Source organism: Symphodus melops (assembly GCF_947650265.1).
Source record: "Symphodus melops genome assembly, chromosome: 22".
Lineage (NCBI taxonomy): Eukaryota > Metazoa > Chordata > Actinopteri > Labriformes > Labridae > Symphodus > Symphodus melops.
Window position 1 is genome coordinate 1,028,651 of NC_136712.1, and position 20,423 is coordinate 1,049,073.

Below are 20,423 nucleotides of genomic sequence, written 5' to 3' on the forward strand. Positions count from 1 at the left end.
AGCTCGCCGGGTCAAAACGAAGACGCAGGCGAGCTGAGGACGGCTCAGAGACTCTGCAGGTCCAGGCGGGGCCCCGTTAGTCCTGAGTCGACTCCATCGTGCCGTCTTCTGGCTGTTTGTCTGGTTTAGTGTTTGTCGTTGTAATCAACACGAGTTGAAGAGAGGTTGGGGGTACGAGTCCCTGCCGGAGTCTAATGCTGCAGGGGGGGAGGAGGGGGGGAGGGGGGGGGGGGGGTCGTTCACCCGACACATGTTGTTGGAGGGCCGAGATCAGGAAACACTCCATCTGCTGTCAGCTGCTCAGCTCTCTCTCTCTCTCTCCCCCTCTCTCTCTCTCTCTCTCTCCGCCCCCCCCCCTCTCTCCGCCCCCCCCCCCCCCTCTCTCTCCCCACCCCCTCCTCGTTGACGTGTGTTCAGATTTATTCTTGCTGGAAAAACTGACCAAACTCTTCCAGCTCGTTGTTTCCTGTCGTTCTGTGTGAAGCCGCAGAAGAACGATTTAAATCAGAGCAGCATGAACACGCATGTTGAAATATTCAATAACACACACATCGCTAACTGAATGGTGTGTGTGTGTGTGTGTGTGTGTGTGTGTGTGTGTGTGTGATCTGCTGACTGTCACATTGCTGCCTCATCGCTTGAGTCTGAACGACAAACATTCATCTCGTTACCCTCTCAGTCATGTGGCCTGTCGCAGCCTGAGGGTGTGTGTGTGTGTGTGTGTGTGTGTGTGTGTGTGTGTGTGTCTGTCTGTGTGTGTGTGTGTCTGTCTGTCTCTGTCTGTGTGTGTGTGTCTGTCTGTGTGTGTGTGTGTGTGTGTCAGCTGTCGTCACAGTTGGTCTTAAGCATCTCAGCCAGCAGCTGGAGAGCCAACAGACTCTGGACACACACACACACACACACACACACACACACACACACACACACACACACACACACACACACACACACACACACACACACACACACACACACACAGGATGTAGTTTAAGCCTTGACTTGTTGATCATCATCACAGAGAGACGAAGACTTTTTAAATGAAGACAGAAATCAAACATGTCCTGACCGTCCAATCAGAGAGAAGCTCGAGTCCTGCTGGCTGTGTTGTTGTCAGAGGTGTGTGTGTGTGTGTGTGTGTGTGTGTGTGTGTCTCTCAAGGGTTTCCACCTCCAGCTGCTGGCTGGAAATACACACTTAAGTCTTTATTGTGTGTGTGTGTGTGTGTGTGTGTGTGTGTGTGTGTGTGTGTCTTTAAATAGTTTTTGCTGAGTTGAACACTCTCGGGGTTTGTCAGGATAAACAAAAACACACATTTATTCAGCTGCTGTCCACGTGTGTGTGTGTGTGTGTGTGTGTGTGTGTGTGTGTGTGTGTTTCTCTTGATGAGTGATCTACTTCCTGTCACTCGACCACGGAGCGGGTGTTTGTTGTTTTATTTATCGATCTACGGACGCCATGATGGCGGCTGTTTTGCAGGAGAAACTTGACATTCTTGATTCTGATTGGTTCTCGTCGTCTGTTTTTCCTCCGGACGCAGATTTACGTCCGTCAGCTGGACAGAAAGTGTCGACGCATGTGGAGCAGATAAAAGAGACCGTGCCGCTCTGCGCTCGGTACGGACGCAGAACAGACGCCGAGTCTGCTCGTCTCGCAGACAGGCCGTCACCGCTCGGCGCCCAGAGAGAGAAATCTACCAGGACGGCCGTTTGTGATTGGCTCAGAAATGTTTGTCCTTCTTCTTCTTCTTCTTCTTCTTCTTCTTCTTCTTCTTCTTCTTCTTCTTCTTCTTCTTCTTCTTCTTCTTCTTCTTCTTCTTCTTCTTCTTCTTCTTCTTCTTCTTCTTCTTCTTCTTCTTCTTCTTCTTCTTCTTCTTCTTCTTCTTCTTCTTCTTCTTCTTCTTCTTCTTCTTCTTCTTCTTCTTCTTCTTCTTCTTCTTCTTCTTCTTCTTCTTCTTCTTCTTCTTCTTCTTCTTCTTCTTCTTCTTCTTCTTCTTCTTCTTCTTCTTCTTCTTCTTCTTCTTCTTCTTCTTCTTCTTCTTCTTCTTCTTCTTCTTCTTCTTCTTCTTCTTCTTCTTCTTCTTCTTCTTCTTCTTCTTCTTCTTCTTCTTCTTCTTCTTCTTCTTCTTCTTCTTCTTCTCTCTTCATCACTTCCTGTCTGAATCCGTCCTTTTGTCTTAAAGGTCACACACTCTCGCTCTCTCTCTCTCTCTCTCTCTCTCTATCTCTCTCTCTCTCTGTCAGGGCTCCTTTTGTTTCCTCAGATTGTTTGTTTGGTAACCACGGCGACCCCGCTCAGCGCCGTCAGCCTCGCGGTGAGGGCGGGGCGTCGCTGAACAGGACGCGTTGTGTCTCACACAGACGTGTCGTTGTGAAGCTCGTTTGGAGGAACAAGCGGAGAGTTCTGCTGCACAGTACGGTGTCCCTGCAGGGTCAAAAAGTCACATGACGTCGGACCATCTTTTCTTTCTTTCACACACACGCTGTCCTCTTTGAATCTTCAGGTTCTGCATGATGAGTAAAACCAGTCAGTTACTGGAATTTTACCACCCCAACCAGTCCATTCACATTCACATCGCCGCTGAAGAAGCAGAGGGAGCAACGTGTGGTCGAGCTCAGTGCGTGCTCAGGCAGCGTGGAAAATGTGACGCTGACTCCCTGATCGTCAAAACACAACTTGACCCGTGTGACCTTCAGGAAGAAACAGAGCGGCGTCCAGCTCGTGACCTCGACCTGCTCCGTGATGTTTCTGATCTGAAAGGCGTCGTGGACGATAAAGAAACCCCGCCCCCCCCCCGCCGCCGTGTTTGTCTCTCCGTCTGCTCGGTTAATCTGCTCGGGATCTCTTGGCGTTCCAGCCGATGTGAGAAGAGCAAACAAACCGAGCGCGGCTCCTGTTTCTGGGGAAAGATTACAGCGTCGCTCCAAACACATTTCCTCCCGAGTGTCGGGCCTGACTAATCTCTGGAAACACAGCTTCCTGAAAGAACGAGTGTGAAATCATATTTTCCTTCAGTGAGCTCATGTGTCTGTTATCCACACACACACACACACACACACACACACACACACACACACACACACACGTCCAGTACTCTGTTATCGCAGCCGTTCAAAGGTCATTAAAGGTCAGAACGCAACTTCTGAAAGTCTGATTTTTGAACGTGAAGAGAAACTGAATTAAAACCTTCACTGGGTAGTTTCAGCTGCTGTCTCTCTGGAAGCCCACACGAGGGGCAGAACGCTGCAGGGCTGCCAGAGGAGGCTCGGAGCCGTCGTGTGATTCTGACTCACAGAACCAACGAGGTGACGTGTGTGAAAACGATCCAGATCGCTGACGAGCGTAGCCCTGAAACGACCTTCATGATTAAACTTCACTGGCAGCTTTAAACTCTGTGCGGACTCTTTTTAATCTCTCCGCCAACAAACAGACGCATGATTTATGACTCTCTCTCCTCTCCTCTGATTGGACGCTCCATCAGAAACTTTAACCCGAATGTTCCGCCGAGGGAGCGCGAGGGTTTTTTTATCGCTGCGGCGAGGACGCGAAGGACTCGATCCAGGACTGAGAATAAGTTAGAGGGTCCGAGTCCGTCCTGGTTTCTGTCCTCTGTCAGCTGTTTGAAGTTTGAAACAGAAAGAAGGAGACAAACTGTTTCTAGTGTGTGTGTGTGTGTGTGTGTGTGTGTGTGTGTGTGTGTGTGCGTGCATGCATGTGTTTCCCATTTAGTGTGACCTCATTCCTCAGACGGCGGCTGATGACATCATCCTGCTGTCGATGGATGAAACTTTCACATTAAGAGAAATCTCCTGACAGCCAAGATATAAACACTGTGAAGCTGGGAACTTTTATTTTGGCGAGGCGTGGTGGAAAAAAGAAAAGGAAACTGGGACAAAAATCAGCTGATTTAAAAAAAAAATATATATATATATATTTACAGTCAGAGTGGGAAGAAATTGAACACCAGGTGAGGTATTAACAGCTCCTGATTGGATGGATGTTTTTTGTTTTTCTGAACCTTTTAGCCTGAAATACTTCTTCAGCTGTTTGCTGGATTGTTTTGTAGTTTGTGTCAGATTTCCAAATTCCCCAGAGGATGAATCCTTTTGAATTTGGGGATTTTCAGAGCAGTCCAAATACCTGCAAATGCTTAAATAAAGACCTGCTGAGACGTTATGGTTGGGCGCCACAGAGGCCGGTGGGGAAGAGTTTTTATTGGTCCTGAATAAACCAAAAGTTTGAGTTTATATTTGTCCTTCTCTCGGAGCGTTTACACATTGACCCTGATTGTGTCGTATGTTCCCAAGTATTAAAAGTCCGATTCATCGATCCATCCATTATCTATAGCGCTCTCTGGGTCACAGGGGGCGGAGCCGAGCTGTCATCGGGTCAGAGGCGGGGTTTCCAAGAGCTAACCTATAGAAACACTCACATTCACACCAATGAACCGTCTCCCCTCAGACTCTAAAGCCATCGTGGATGGGAACCTGAAGCTGATCCTGGGTCTGATCTGGACCCTCATCCTTCATTACTCCATCTCCATGCCCATGTGGGAGGATGAGGACGACGAGGACGCCAAGAAGCTGACCCCCAAACAGCGTCTGCTGGGCTGGATCCAGAACAAGGTGCCCCAGCTCCCCATCACCAACTTCCACCGGGACTGGAGGGACGGGAAGGCGCTGGGAGCTCTGGTGGACAACTGTGCTCCAGGTGGGGGAAAAAAAACGAGGGAGTGTCAATAATCTGATTCTCCTCGAATCTCCTCGAATCAGATTATTATTCTGAACGTTGTTTGTTTTAAAAAGACAAAACTGTGTTGGATTCTTTACGATTCATTTCTGGGTTTTTGTGTTTTTGTTCGTGCTGCCTTCAGGTCTGTGTCCAGACTGGGAAACTTGGGATCCCAGTCAGCCGGTGGAGAACGCCAGAGAGGCCATGCAGCAGGCCGACGACTGGCTCGGAGTGCCTCAGGTTCACTTACAACCTTTCCTTTAAAAGCAGATCAGAGTGGTTTTGTTCTGCTGCGACTCAGTCGGTCTGGTCTATTCCCAGCGTGCACAGTGATCCAGCAGCCGTTTAAATTAGCAGCAGAGCGAGCGGACAGATACAACCTGCAGAAGGAGCGTAAACCGTCCGAGCGTGAGCTGCAGACGTTCAGTCAGAGTTTCCATATTTAGAGAACTTTACTGTGTTTGACTCTGGGTGATAAATGAGGAATTTTAAGCGCTCGATCAGGTGATGCAGATGTTTCTTTTTTTTTAAATAATGAGAGCAACAGAGAGCTAAATTTGTTCTGTTGGTGTTAAAAATTATTACAGGAAAATCTGAGTTTGACATGGAAGACATTTTTTATGAGGTCACGACTCTCCCACTCTCTCTGACTCAGACACTCAGATATCTCATGTTTCTTTGGCTCTTTTTTTTCTATTGACGGGATTCATCTGTTCTTGCACTCGTCACGTGTTCAACCCGTCGTTTCTTCTTCAGGTCATCGCCCCAGAGGAGATCGTGGATCCTAATGTGGACGAGCACTCTGTGATGACTTACCTGTCTCAGTTCCCCAAATCTAAACTGAAGCCCGGCGCCCCGCTGAAGGCGAAGACGCTGCACCCTAAGAGGGCGAAAGCCTTTGGACCAGGTGAGGAAGCGTTCGGGTCAGACCCGAGGGGACGGTGGTGTGTTGGCGCCACACGGGGGCAGCGTTCATCTCTTACTTTAAAAAAGTGCTAATTTACACATTTGAGCTTTTATCTCCAAAGTTCTCCACTGAGACTTTCAGGATCATCACCCAAGAACAAGTCGACCATTTGAAAGTGTTTATACCAGAACTAGCTGCTAATTCATGTTCCTTCAGGCTGCTCGCTAAGCTCACAAGCTAGCTAGCCTCCCTCCTCTAGTGACGCACACTCAACTCTGCTAGCTTAGCAAGCTATTGTTAAATGTCAAAGAACAGACCCCAAAATGTTTTAGCTATCTTTTAGCAATTTTACTTTTATCTTTTTTTAGGGAAGAAAGGGATGATTTCGGATCGTGGCTTTTGCAAAAAATAAGTTTCGTCAATGTAGCTTGTGAGGCTAACAAGGTTAGCTACAGCTGTGCTAGCAGAAGTATTTTAATCCCTTCTGTCTGATGGTTGATCTCTGTGGGTTTGACCTTTGACATGTGTGATTTGTTGGAATCATTAACCTCCTGTTACGTGTCTGTCAGGGATTGAGCCTCAAGGTAACATGGTTCTGAAAGCAGCAGAATTTCTGGTGGAGACGGTGGAGGCCGGGCTTGGTGAAGTTCTGGTTTATGTGGAGGATCCAGAGGGACACACGGAGGAGGTGGAAGCACACACTCTTTTTTCTTTTTTCTGTATCTAATCAAACACACAAAATTAACTTCAACTCAATGCGAATGTCTCTCCGTGTCCTTCAGGCCCGAGCGTTCCCCAACAACGACAAGAACAGAACCTACTCTGTGGTCTACATGCCCAAAGTGGAGGGGCTTCATAAGGTACGTTCAAAGAGCGAGCCGAAGAAAGCGAGCTTGACTGTCCTCGGAGTTCAACTGGAGATGAGATTTACGATTTGTAATGAGTGAGGCCCAGATCACTGTGAACACCTCACACAAGAGGAACATCTGAGAAACCATTAAAACATCTGGACTTTGGGTTGTTGTTGTTGTTGTTGTTGGGGGGGGATCCAGTCCAGAAGTGTCCTGATGGTCTTGTAGTGTTGACCCGGCTTTAGTTGACTGGTTGTCGCTCTTCCTCCCAGGTGAAGGTGCTGTTTGCCGGGCAGGACATCGACAGGAGTCCCTTCATGGTGAACGTTTCAAAGGCCATGGGCGACTCGACCAAAGTTCAGGCCCGCGGGCCGGGGCTTGCGGCCGACGGGAAACGTGGCCAACAAACTGACATACTTCGATATTTACATTGCAGGTAGACCTTTGATTCTCCGAGCTGCGCCGCCTGATTCTGTCGACACAAATCCGGTCTCTGTGTCTGAACGTCTTCTCGTCCGTCTGTCGTCCAGGGGCGGGCGATGGAGACTTGAGCGTCATCATTGTGGATTCAGACGGACGGAGAGATACCGTGGAGATCGTCTTGGAGAACAAAGGGGACAGTATCTTCCGCTGCACCTACGTTCCAGTCCTGGAGGGAGCTCACACCATCTATGTGACCTTTGCTGGGCACCAGATTCCCAGAAGCCCCTACAGCGTGATCATCTCGGAGGGTAAGCGCTCACAGAATCTGTCGAACATGTGTCTGATACCTTCAAAATCCAGAACTTCATCTGCATGCTAAATTGTTCTTAATCACTTTAAGACGATAACGAGACCCTGAAAGCAGCAGACACGTCGACCTCGCGTGGAAGATCACCTGATATGAGGAGCTTGACCTTCCCTTTCTCACCATCATCTCCCTCTCAACAGCATCTATTTCTAATCAGCCGATAAAGAACGACACGCGTCTGTGAAATCCAAGGCTTATTGTGATTGGACGAACGCCGCCCTGCTTGTTGGTATTTGACCTCAGGTTTCACGGTCTCGTATTTGCTGTCCTGGTTCCAGGTCTGCGGCTCGTCCAGACCGGAGTCACAGTCTTGATTTGGGACTAAGCCAAAGACTCGATCTGACTGAACTCTTTGCAGGATTTGCTTCTTTAAATCAGAACCCTACTTGGTCCCAGCGCCGCCCTGACCTCTGACCTCTGACCCTCCTGTGCACACAAATGTCTCTTCACTGTTGTACCTTCCTTCAGTTTCACAGAGCGTCCAACCTCCGGGGTCTCCTGTGCCCATTTTACCTCAAACCGTACACACACCACCCTCAGACAAGACAAGGAGGGCCCCCCCACCAACACCACCCAAACCCAGACGACCAAGTTAGTAAAGGCTGTTATGGGTGGGGGTGTGCCTGGAGCCTGCCTGCGCTCACCCCCCTCCCCCGCCGCCGAGCCTCTGCAGAGGCTTCCCAGCTTTGAGCATGTGCAGCTTCGTCCTGAGCAGCTTTCTTCTTCTTCTTCTCCTGCAGCAGCAGCAGCAGCAGCAGCGTACAGACTGAGTGAATGTGTCCGTGTGTTGGTCTCTTCTCTGGATGGCAGGTTTGGTGAAACAATCGAAAAGCGTCAGGGTGCAAAGATAAAAAAATATCGCCACTGAAAACGACATCAAGTGAATTAGAGACGTCAAATGATTTCACTTTACAAAATTGAAATTAATCGCTGAATTTAAATTTAGTTTCCAGCAGGAGAAGTGAAACACAGTCCAGGCAATATTTGAAAAATGTGACGCCGAACTCATGACCACAAGGCCTCCAAGACACAGTGTGTGTGTGTGTGTGTGTGTGTGTGTGTGTGTGTGTGTGTGTGTGTGTGTGTGTGTGTGTGTGTGTGTGTGTGTGAGGCAGAACCATCTCCCTCTTGTTTGTTTGTCTGGATGTTTCTTGTCTCTGAATCTTCAGTTTTGTAGTTGATGTCAGTTCGAGCGTTCATGTAATTAACAACGTTATAAAATAAATAAATATATAACTCATGAGAACAAAGGGCCGCCCTCATCTTCGCCTCTTCTTCTCTCAACACAAACGTTGTGAACGTTTTTTTTCTTTTCACTTCTTGAACTCACGAAGGTCTGAACTGTTTCTCCTTCAGACTCTTTCTTTCATCTTTGCTGGGGTTTTTTTTTTTCTTCCTTTCAGCCTCTGCAAACATCTTCTTCTCTGAGCCCCGGCCAGCTGACTAACAGCCATCTGTGTGTGTGTGTGTGTGTGTGTGTGTGTGTGTGTGTTTTATTTAGACTCATGACATCAGACTATTGGCTTGTTGTGAAAGAAACGCAGATTAATGACTTAAAGCAGAAAGAATCATAACGAGGTTAATGTTTAATTATCTTCTGTTTTCTTTGGTTCACGTTAGAATGAACAACAGGCCAATAAATCATGACTCAGCGTTTCTGACATTCACCTACCTAACATGTTTGTGTGTCTTTGACTCCTCGCAGCGTCCAATCCAAACGCCTGCAGAGCGTCGGGCAGAGGTCTGCAGGCGAAGGGTCTGAGGGTGAACGAAGTGGCCGATTTTGAAGTGTTCACTAAAGGAGCCGGCAGCGGAGAGCTCCAAGTCACCGTGAAGGGACCAAGTATGACCACATGCTAACGCTAACGTCTGTGCTGACTGTTAGCTGCTGCTCAGGTCTGACTGTGTTTGTATTCTGAGTCTAGAGGGCCTGGAGGAGCCGGTGAAGGTCCTGGGTCTGGGAAGCGGCATATTTGAGTGTAATTATCACCCCGTAGTGCCGGGGAAATATATCGTTAGCATCACCTGGGGAGGACACAGCATCCCACGCAGGTGAGATATTATTCCCTCTTTTAAAGTCTTCACTGGGAAACTTGTCTTTTACATTTCTGCTGTTGTGACGACCCGACTCGTGAGTTCTGAATTGTTCGTGTCGAAGCGTTTTTAGATTTAATTTTAATTGTGTTTTGTGTTGGTTTCAGTCCCTTCGAGATCCAGGTGAGTGAGGAGGCGGGGCCTCAGAAGGTCAGGGCCTGGGGTCCAGGTCTGGAGACGGGGATGGTCGGGAAGAGTTGTGACTTTGTGGTGGAGGCGATCGGCACAGAAGTGGGAACATTAGGTACGTAGCGCGTCACCTTCTGTCCAGAGTGACTGACAGGTGGGCAAGGGGGCGGGGCTTAATGAGGCTGAGCAGGTAGCTTGTTTGTATCTTACAGTGATCTGTGTGCAGGTTTCTCCATTGAGGGTCCGTCTCAGGCGAACATCGAGTGCAATGATAAAGGCGACGGGTCATGTGATGTGCGGTACTGGCCGACCGAGCCCGGCGACTACGCGGTGCACGTCATCTGTGACGACGAGGACATCAAGGACAGTCCCTTCATGACTCACATCCTCCCTGCTGCCAACGACGTCATGGCAGAAAAGGTACGAGCAAACGTTAAAGGTGTATTTTAACCTTTTAACCTCCTTCCTGTGAAAGCTGAAGAGTTTAAACGTTCCTCCTCAGGTGAAGTGTTTCGGTCCGGGTTTGGAGCCGCTCGGCTGCATCGTCAACAAACCGGCTGATTTCTCCATCGACACCCACGGCGCCGGCAGAGGGAAGCTGAAGCTCTACGCTCAGGTGGGAATCAAAGATCTGATCACGTGATCCTGATGATGATGATGATGATGATGATGATGAAGACGACCTGTGTTTGTGCTTTCAGGACGCTGAGGGTTTCCCCATCGACATTCAGATCACTGATAAAGGAGACGGCACCTTCATGTGTGTTTACATTCCCACTAAACCCATCAAACACACCATCATCATCACCTGTGGGGAAGTCAACGTTCCCAACAGCCCGTTCAGGGTAAGAAAAACAAACAGAGTCATTCACGAATTTAAAAGAGAGGGGAAAAAAAATCAAAATCAATCCTGTGAATCTGAAGGGGGAAAAAATGACGTCTTTTTTTCTGGAAATGTTTTTTTAAAGTCGGCTTTTTTTTTTCCTTTTTTTTTTAAATGTTACAATGTTGTTGTAAAAATGAGAATGAATAAAAAAAATTATTTACCAAAAAGTAAAAAAAAAAAAAAAAAGATGTTCTCCATGATTTTCAATAATCTGTTGAACCTAAAAACACGTTTGTTGTTTTAAATCTGCTTGAAAAATATCAATTTGATAAAAAGTTGATTATTTGAGTTGAGACTATTTTTCTTTGTTTTGATGAGGGTCGTATTTCTAACCTCAGCAGTCAGTATATTAAATATGATCTTGGCAGGTGTGATTAGTCTGCTGTTAATAAAAAGGTAAAAAATAAATTAAAAAAAAAGCTGTGAAATTAATTTTATTTTGAAATGTTTGTTCAATGATCAAACTTTAAATGTTCTTATGTTTGTAGACAAAGAACATAACAGACTTTTTGAAATCTCTTTTATCAGGTGGCCATCGGAGAAGGCAGCCATCCAGAGAACGTGAAGGTCTACGGTCCAGGAGTGGAGAAGACGGGACTGAAGGCCAACGAGCCGACGTACTTCACCGTGGACTGCAGCAAGGCGGGACAGGGTGAGACGCCGTCACACCCGTCACGTGTTGTTCATCCTTCAAAGAGCGACAGCGTTAAAGTGCGTCACCTTCTCTGCACCTGCAGGTGACGTCAGCATCGGGATCAAATGTGCTCCAGACGTGGTCGGTCCTGCAGAGGCGGACATCGACTTCGACATCATCAAGAACGACAACGACACCTTCACGGTGAAGTACACGCCCCCGGGTCCGGGTCAGTACACCATCATGGTGCTGTTCGCTGATCAGGTGAGGAGCGTGCACGAGCTGAACTGCTGCCGGAAATGTTTTCTGTTAAATCAGAATCTAACAGAAATTCTCTCTCGGTGTTACACAGGAAATACCCGTCAGCCCCTTCAGAATAAAAGTGGATCCTTCCCATGATGCAGCTAAAGTCCGAGCAGAAGGACCTGGACTCAACAAGACCGGTGAGCGTGTTGTCTGTAAGAATGGGGCTCGGGACTTTAAGGTGTAAGCAGGAAGTCCCAAAAACATGCAGTTCCTCAAGTGTCCACTAGGGGAGGAAGTCTGTTCACAGCTTTTTTTATTTTCTCGTTTTGGTTGAAGTTGCACGTCTTTTGGCAGATCTGTTGAAAACGTTCACCTGTGTTTTATTTCATCCTCTGCAGGTGTTGAGGTGGGTAAACCGACTCACTTCACCATCTTCACAAAGGGAGCGGGAAAAGCCAAACCTGAGGTTCATTTCACCACGGCGGCCAAAGGCAAAGCCGTCCGAGACTTCGAGATCATCGACAACCACGACTACTCGTACACGGTCCGCTACACGGCCCTGCAGCAGGAGAACATGTCCATCACCGTGTGCCACGGAGGAGACCCCATCCCCAGGAGTCCTTTTAACATATCTGTGGCCCCCCCGCTGGACCTCAACAAGATCAAGGTCCAGGGTCTGAACAACAGTGAGTACACGTCAGTCTCCAGGTTCCCTGAATCCACAAAACATCCACGATGACTCACCCTGCTCGTGTCTGTGTTTGTGCCGCTCAAAAGAGGTGGCTGTCGGGAAGGACGAAGAGTTCACCGTCTGCACTCAGGGAGCCGGAGGTCAAGGCAAACTGGACGTCAAGATCGTCTCACCGTCTCGTCAACCAATCCCCTGCAAGCTAGAGTCGAGCACCGCCAATGAGCTGCACACAGTGAAGTATATTCTCCCCGAGGAAGGCACTTACAGAGTGGACATCAGCTACGATGGAAACCCCGTACCAGGAAGTCTGTTCAGCGTGGAAGGCCTGATGCCCCCCGACCCCTCGAAGGTGAGTTCAAAGACCGGAGTCAAAGAGAAGCTGCTGACCTTCAGACTGATCGCTCGCTCTTTGTGTTCCTTCCAGGTGTGGGCGTACGGTCCTGGTCTTCAGTGCGGGGTTGTGGGTAAAGCCGCCCCCTTTGCCATAGACACCATGGGAGCAGGTACAGGTGGTCTGGGTCTGACGGTGGAGGGTCCCTGTGAGGCTAAGATCGAGTGTCAGGACAACGGGGACGGCTCCTGCTCCGTGTCCTACCTGCCCACCGAGCCCGGAGAGTACGCCATCAACATCCTGTTCGCAGAGCAGCACGTCCCCGGCTCCCCCTTCAAGGCCGTGATCCAGTCCGTGTTCGACCCCAGCAAAGTGACGGCGAGCGGCCCGGGCCTGGAGCGAGGGAAGGTCGGCGAGGACGGCCTGTTTACGGTGGACTGCTCCAAAGCCGGGGACGCCGAGCTCACCATCGAGATCATCTCCGACTCCGGAGCGAAAGCCGAAGTCCACGTCCAGAACAACGGCGATGGGACGTACTCCATCACCTACATCCCTCGAGCGCACGCCATGTACACCATCACCATCAATTATGGAGGACAACCAGTGCCCAACTTCCCCACCCAACTGCAGGTGGACCCGGCCGTCGACACCAGCGGGATCAAAGTCTACGGACCGGGGGTGGAGCCCAGAGGTGAGCGTGCTTTCATCACGTTGTGATACAGGAAGTGACCCTCTGTAAAGTGACAGGAAGTGATCTGGATGTGGGTCGGGTCTCTGCAGGTGTCATGAGAGAAGTGAACACCCATTTCATCGTGGACGCCCGGGTCCACCACAAGAGCGGCGGCAGCCACATCAAAGCCAACATCTCCAACCCGTCCGGCGCCAACACGGACACCTACATCATCGACAAGGAAGACGGGACCTACAGAGTCGGGTACACGCCGTACGAGGACGGTGAGAAATGGTCTGCGTGTTGGTTCTCGTAAGATTTGAAGTCCTGAGGTCGACAGTTTCAGCTCAGAGGACGTCGGGGCGACTCGTTTCTGTTGTTGTTTTTGTGGATGTGTTGAAACTGCTCGTGTTTTCCCTCCACAGAAAAAGGAACGAGGCGTTTGTGGCTTCAGAAAGATTTCCTCATATTTAGGAATCTTAAAGTGCGGCTTGTGGTTCTCTGCTGGGTTCAAATTTGGAAAACAGAAGTGAGAAAGCAACATTTAAGATTCAAACAAAAACACCTCAGTGTTTTTTATTTCTAAACCGGGATCTGAGTTTATTGAAGCCGAGCTTATTTTTCAAAATACTGTTTGCAAACCAAAGACTTTAAATACTCCTTTGTTCAAAGACTGAGTGACGTCACATGGGTTCCTACAGGGGGCGCTGGAGTCCCCCGTGTGTCCCTGCAGGGAGCGCTGGAGTCCCCAGTGTGTCCCTGCAGGGGGCGCTGGAGTCCCCCGTGTGTCCCTGCAGGGGGCGCTGGAGTCCCCCGTGTGTCCCTGCAGGGGGCGCTGGAGTCCCCCTGTGTGTCCCTGCAGGGGGCGCTGGAGTCCCCCTGTGTGTCCCTGCAGGGGGCGCTGGAGTCCCCCGTGTGTCCCTGCAGGGGGCGCTGGAGTCCCCCGTGTGTCCCTGCAGGGGGCGCTGGAGTGCTGTCGATGGCGGTCTCCGTGCTGGAAATGCTGACTCAGCCTAACTTTGAGTCAAGCTAACGTGCTAACGGCTGATAGCTGAAGTGTCTGTTAATTAACACAACCGAAATGGACGCCGAAGCTCGGGGGTTACTTCAGGTCAGAGTAATTAAACCCACGTGTGGCAGTAATCCTGTTGTATTTATAGAGTTTATAGTGGAGCGTTGAGTCGTGATGACGCGGCCCACTCTGCAGTCGTGAAACCCTTAGCAAAGGTTAAAGAAAAGAAAACGGCGTTTCCGTGGTAACGGACATGTAAAAGGTGTCGAACGTTTGACTGAAGGTAGAAAATGAATGAAGATCAGTTTGAAGTGTTCAGACAGAGAGGCTCTGCAGGGAGGGAGGAGTATTAATAGCTGCTCCCAGTCTGCTCCAGCAGATGGTTTTCCACTGATAGTAATGTGTGACATGCAGGAGCCCAATGCATTGTGGGACAGAAATACACCCCCGCCGCCCCCCCTGGACTCGGTCAGACGGGATCTGATTCTTGGCGTGGCCCTCTCTGTCGATCTTTAGCCGGGGTGAGAAACCTGTCTGATCTACTTCACTGTGTCCCTGTTACAAGACTGACTCACCAACAAGCTCCTCCCCCTTCCCTCCTGTAACCACGCTTCCCCCCCGCCCCATTTGGCCAGCAGGGGCGAGTGAAGTCATGACATCACAGGGTGGATTCGCTTGTTATGTTGCCTTTATTTTTTGCAGTTTGTGAAGTCTGCTGCTTCTCTTTGAGTTCTTCCTTATGACGGCACCCTGAGTGGGCGGGGCTTCCTGTCCTCCTCCACGTGGTGGCAGGAGCGAACTATAAAACATCAAGCCTCTGAGTGAAACAGTGAGGCGTTCCCAGGTGTGAACAAGACCTCCATCTTTGTTCCCCGCCTGGAGGGTACCATCCACCGCCCCCCCAGCAGAGAACCAGAACCACGGACGCTCCCCTGTCGTCATTAAAAAAGGAAAGTCACTGACTTCCTGCTTCGTCTGCAGGTTTGCATCTGATCGAAGTCCTGTTCGATGACGTCTCGGTGCCCCAGAGTCCCCTCAGGGTGTCGGTGAATGAAGGCTGTGATTGCACTCGAGTCCAAGCCTACGGTCCGGGTCTGGAGGAAGGGCTGGTCAACAAACCGAACTGCTTCACGGTGGAGACCAGGTGAGGTGCAATCAAAACACGTGTGCCTGTGAAACCCCGAACTTCCTCCTGAAGCGTGCTGTGCTTGTGTCCCACCCTCAGAGGCGCCGGCACGGGAGGCCTCGGCCTGGCCATCGAGGGTCCGTCTGAGGCCAAGATGTCGTGTAAGGACAACAAAGATGGCAGCTGCAGCGTGGAGTACATCCCCATCACACCCGGAGAGTACGACATCAACGTCACCTTTGGAGGACTTAATATTCCAGGTGAACGATCTGGACTGTTGGCGAGGACTTTGATTTTGAAGGACTGAAACTGATTTCAGGCCGTCTTGGCGTCTGTTGCAGGAAGTCCCTTCCGGGTCCCGGTGAGAGAGCTGGTGGATCCCAGTAAAGTGAAGTGCTCAGGTCCTGGTCTGGGGAGTGGAGTCCGAGCCCAGGTCCCTCAGACCTTCACTGTGGACAGCAGTAAAGCAGGAGTGGCCCCTCTGGAGGTCCAGCTGTACGGGCCTACAGGTAAGACCCTGAACACAACGCAACTGTGACCTTTTCTAATCTGAGACCCGGTCTGAAGACCAGCTGCCCCCGGACTCACGTCAGAATCATGAACCTGTTCAGGTGTGGCCGAGCCAATCAGCATCACGGACAACGGAGACGGTACGCACACAGTCAACTACACTCCCTCCAACGACGGCCCGTACACGGTGTGTGTGAAGTACGCCGAGCAGGAAGTCCCTCGCAGGTCGGTACAGGAAGAGAAGGGAACATGTCCGGATGTCGGCGGTTCAGGTTCAAACGCTCTCTCCTCTCTCTGCTCTCAGTCCGTTTAAGATCAAGACGTTGCCGGCTCACGATGCCAGTAAAGTCCGAGCCAGCGGTCCTGGTCTGAACGCTGCCGGAGTCTCAGCCAGCCTGCCGGTGGAGTTCACCATCGACGCCAGAGACGCCGGCGAGGGACTGCTGACCGTGCAGATTCTGGTGAGTCACAGAGTAACGAGTAAGGCCTCGCCTGATTGGATGCTTCAGAAGTCAGGAGTGTTTATCGAATGCAGGAAATGTCAGAGTCGAGGGACACGCTAAGATGACCTTTAACCCCTTCTCACACTCTCTCTGCTTTAACCCCGGACTCAATGTGGCGTCCTGTGCCGGTGTCGGGGGGGCCCGGTGCTGCTCCCGCAGGGTCCGGATGGGTGCAGGCGCGAGGCCTCTGTGTTTGTGGAGGACTGGGGCAGGAGGGTGTGGGAGTCTCATATAGTAAAGAAAACCATCCCCTTCAGTATTCATAGGAGAGGCTGTGTAAGGCTCCGCCCTCCATCAGCTCATCCCCCCCCCCCCCCACATGCCCCCCCCCCCCCCCCCCCGTACTCACACCCACTTAAAACAGAGGAGATCATCTTTATTTTAATGTTAATGAATCTCCAGAGACCTGTGAGGCCTTGTCCTCTTTCTTATTTCTGCTTCATGTTTCCTCTTAAACGCTGATAACTCATCAGACTGTCAGATTCACGACGTCGGAGCTCAAGAACAAACTAAACGTGATCAGTTTAAGCTTCACATGTTAAGTCAATAGGCTCCGCCCCCTCTCCCCCCCTCCCATCCCCCCCCCCCCCCCCCCCCCCCTCTCTGTGATGTGAACTGACCTCCATTCAGTTTGTTTAATGATCTAACACACAGATTTTAGTCCTCCACTAACTGGAGTGCTTCGTAAACCTGCCTCCTCCTCCTCCTCTTCCTCCTCCTCCTCCTCCTCCTCCTCTTCTTTGTCTTCCTCCTCCTCCTCTTCCTCCTCCTCCTCCTCCTCCTCTTCTTCGTCTTCCTCCTCCTCCTCCTCCTCCTCCTCCTCCTCTTCCTCCTCCTCCTCCTCCTCTTCCTCCTCCTCCTCTTCCTCCTCCTCCTCCTCCTCTTCCTCCTCCTCTTCCTCCTCCTCCTCCTCTTCCTCCTCCTCCTCCTCTTCCTCCTCTTCCTCCTCCTCCTCCTCCTGCTCAGTTGCTCAGTAGAGTTAGACCCTGTGTGACATTTCAAACAGTACACACAAGTACTGTGAGCACCACTGGTCTCCAAGTCTTTAAGCCCCGCCCCCTTTTTTTAATGCTGCTGTTACTGCTGTCAAACAATCATCATTTTAAAAAGTTTTGAACATTCAGACCGCCTTCGTACAGAGTAAATGTAGGTTTGAAGGACGACCAATCACAACGCTGCTGAAAACAGCGAGTAATACTCGTTCCTTATTGGTCGATATCACAGCATTGCTAGAGGCGTGAGCTTTAAAGACACAAAGATGGACACTGAGACCACTGATGGCCAGTACTCCAGATGTTTCTGTCCAGCTGTGGACTCTGACTTCCTGTCCGTGCGTCTCAGGATCCCGAGGCAAAGCCGAAGAAGGCGAACATCCGTGACAACAGAGACGGGACGTACACGGTGTCCTACGTCCCGGACATGACGGGCCGTTACACAATCACCATCAAATACGGAGGAGACGAGATCCCATACTCGCCCTACCGCATCCACGCCGTGCCCACCGGGGACGCCAGCAAGTGTCTGGTCACAGGTTAGACTCCGCCCACTTCAGCTGTGTCACATTTTACGACCTTAAAGTTTCAAGACGTGACGGGTTCTCTTGTTGTTTTCTTACAGTGTCAATCGGAGGACACGGACCAGGTGAGTTTGGACGCCACTACACTCGGCGTTGACACTTCCTGTCTCGTATTCGTGGCGTTGACCTTTTTCTTTCGCGTATGTAACGCATCGTTATCCATCCCGTCAGGATCCGGGATCGGCCCGACCATCCAGATTGGGGAGGAGACGGTCATCACGGTTGACGCAAAGGCTGCTGGGAAAGGTAAAGTCACCTGCAAGGTGTCGACTCCCGACGGGGCGGAGCTTGACGTGGACGTGGTGGAGAACGCAGACGGGACGTTTGACATCTACTACACGGCTCCGGAGCCTGGAAAATACGTCATCACCATCCGCTTCGGGGGCGAGAACATCCCCAACAGCCCGTTCCACGTGGTGGTGAGTGACAGCGCCGTCGTCACGTTACCATAGCAACACCTGTTTGATTCCATAGCAACAGAAATATACGTCCTCTGCGCACAATGTCGGGTAATTTACCGTTTCAACGATAAATTAATTAAATTAATTAAAATAAATAAATTTAAATAAATTTAATTAAATAAAATAAATTTAATTAAATTAAATCAATTTAAATCAATTTAATTAATGAAATAAATTAAATTAAATTAAATAAATGTAAATAAATGTAATTAATTAAATAGATAATAAAATAATAATAAAATCAATTTAATTAATTTAATTTAATTTAATTTAATTAATTTAATTAACGATAAATCGGGTAATTTATTGTTTAAAAGATAAAAGTGTACAAAACAATCATAATCTTTAACTCTCACTCTCTGTAATAACTAAAGTTTTCGACTCCGGACATCATCTCCATGACGAAGGGTGAACGTTAATGTGCCAGTGTTTGTGCATGGAAGTGTGTGTGTGTGTGTGTGTGTGTGTGTGTGTGTGTGTGTGTGTGTGTGTGTGTGTGTGTGTGTGTGTGTGTGTGTGTGTGTGTGTGTGTGTGTGTGTGTGTGTGTGTGTGTGTGTGTGTGTGTGTGTGTGTGTGTGTGTGTGTGTGTGTGTGTGTGTGTGTGTGTGTGTGTGTTTGTTCCTAAAGGCTGTACCTTGTTCCCCGTCAGGCGTGTGATACCGTCCCAATAATAGAGGAACCGTGTGACCAGCTTCAGTTACAGGCTGCCTATGCGGGCTTCTCCCCTCCATGGGTACACGTGACAGCCAATCAGCTCCGAGCTGCTCTTCACTCAAACTCTCTCTCTTATTACAACCTTACTGTCGTCTCCCCGAGGCTGCTGCTGCTCCGCCCGTCAATACCAACCCACATTCACGTATTGATTATCTGATCGGCTCTGCATGGTGCTGCATGTTCTCTCTGCGTGCACGATCCTCCCTCTGCTGCTGCTGGGGGGGGCGGGGTCTGAATTTCATATTGATGCCCCTTCAACACACTCAGCTGTGCAGAACACCAATACACACACGCACACACACACACACACACACACACACACACACAGTAGTGAGTGTTGAGGTAAATCTCCTCTGATGCTTCCTCAGCCTCTTTGCCGTCCTGCTTTGCTTCCTTCTCTCTCTGGACCATCTCCCAGTTTATCCCAGTTTATCCCAGTTTATCCCAGTGTGGTGACTCTAACGCCCCTCCCCTCCCCCTCCTGGCTCCCGTTTAGGCCACAGATGATCCCATCAGCCCCGTGGACGGGATGGAGCCCATGCTCCGCCCCTTCAGCCTGGTCATTCCCTTCACGGTGCAGAAAGGAGAGATCACAGGTAAGAGCTTCCTCCATGTTCCGCTTCACAGACGTGTTTTTAAAATGTTCTGCATGTCGAGCGTGTGCTCGTGCGTGTGACTTCATCCTCTCTTTGCACTGTGTGGGAGTTGACTGACTGGTCCCCTCTAAAACCAGCAGCTCGACTGGTTCCTCCTGGAAACACTGGGAAGCTTTTAACCAACAGATCAGAGAAAACTTTTCATTTCTTGGGGACTTTTTGAAAGGTGTGTCCAGGACATTCCCTGAAATCTGATTGGCCGACCCAGTTCCCCAAAATCAAGAACTATGATTGGCTATTTGACTTTTTTTTTTTTCAATCAGCTGTGTTATAATGGACTGCTTGTATCTTTAATAGCATTTATTTAATGGGATTTTGAACGGAGATGATTAATGATGGAAAAAAAAAAAGTCTGGCTCCGCCCCCGGATGCCTCAGTGGGTTATATGGAGCAGCAGTGCGGAGTGTGTGGGACTGAGTCAATATAAACCCTGCTGTGTGTGTGTGTGTGTGTGTGTGTGTGTGTGTGTGTGTGTGTGTGTGTGTGTGTCACTGAACACACTGTCTCTCTGTCACGGCGACGCTCAGGCGAGGTGCGGATGCCGTCCGGTCGAACCGCCATCCCGAACATCACTGACAACAAGGACGGCACGGTCACCGTGAAATACTCCCCGACCGAGCGCGGCCTGCACGAGATGGACATCAAATACGACGGAGACCACATCCCAGGTAACGCCGCCGCACACGGCCATTTTGGTTTTTCACCCTCAGCTTCAGCGAGGAGGATTTGGATCGACCCGTCCTGATTCTTCCTCTCACGTTCTCTCTAACAGGAAGTCCCCTCCAGTTCTACGTTGACGCCGTTAACAGTGGTCACGTGACTGCTTACGGTCCTGGCCTGAGTCACGGGACGATAAACCGAACGGCAACTTTCACCATCGTGACGAAAGACGCCGGCGAAGGTATCA

General features: G+C 50.0%; 2 protein-coding genes across 2 annotated transcripts in view; one reads left to right on the top strand and one right to left on the bottom strand.

Moving 5' to 3' along the window:
* The window catches only part of sco2 (synthesis of cytochrome C oxidase 2), a 181,606-nt gene that overhangs the window by 20,121 nt on the left and 141,062 nt on the right, over positions 1–20,423 (bottom strand). The window lies entirely within an intron of this gene.
* Positions 1–20,423, top strand: part of LOC306817705 (filamin-C-like) — a 31,300-nt gene that overhangs the window by 4,412 nt on the left and 6,465 nt on the right. The window contains 32 exon segments of the mRNA XM_079334808.1: positions 4,459–4,707; positions 4,871–4,968; positions 5,485–5,635; positions 6,205–6,323; positions 6,418–6,495; positions 6,759–6,860; positions 6,862–6,922; positions 7,017–7,217; positions 8,982–9,119; positions 9,202–9,328; positions 9,478–9,614; positions 9,726–9,919; positions 10,002–10,115; positions 10,201–10,344; positions 10,914–11,037; positions 11,123–11,283; positions 11,372–11,462; positions 11,664–11,951; positions 12,043–12,305; positions 12,381–12,978; positions 13,068–13,241; positions 14,951–15,113; positions 15,195–15,355; positions 15,437–15,604; positions 15,707–15,830; positions 15,910–16,066; positions 17,450–17,639; positions 17,726–17,749; positions 17,856–18,103; positions 19,357–19,456; positions 20,044–20,184; positions 20,289–20,417. Coding sequence (XP_079190934.1) covers positions 4,459–4,707; positions 4,871–4,968; positions 5,485–5,635; positions 6,205–6,323; positions 6,418–6,495; positions 6,759–6,860; positions 6,862–6,922; positions 7,017–7,217; positions 8,982–9,119; positions 9,202–9,328; positions 9,478–9,614; positions 9,726–9,919; positions 10,002–10,115; positions 10,201–10,344; positions 10,914–11,037; positions 11,123–11,283; positions 11,372–11,462; positions 11,664–11,951; positions 12,043–12,305; positions 12,381–12,978; positions 13,068–13,241; positions 14,951–15,113; positions 15,195–15,355; positions 15,437–15,604; positions 15,707–15,830; positions 15,910–16,066; positions 17,450–17,639; positions 17,726–17,749; positions 17,856–18,103; positions 19,357–19,456; positions 20,044–20,184; positions 20,289–20,417 — 5,217 coding nt within the window.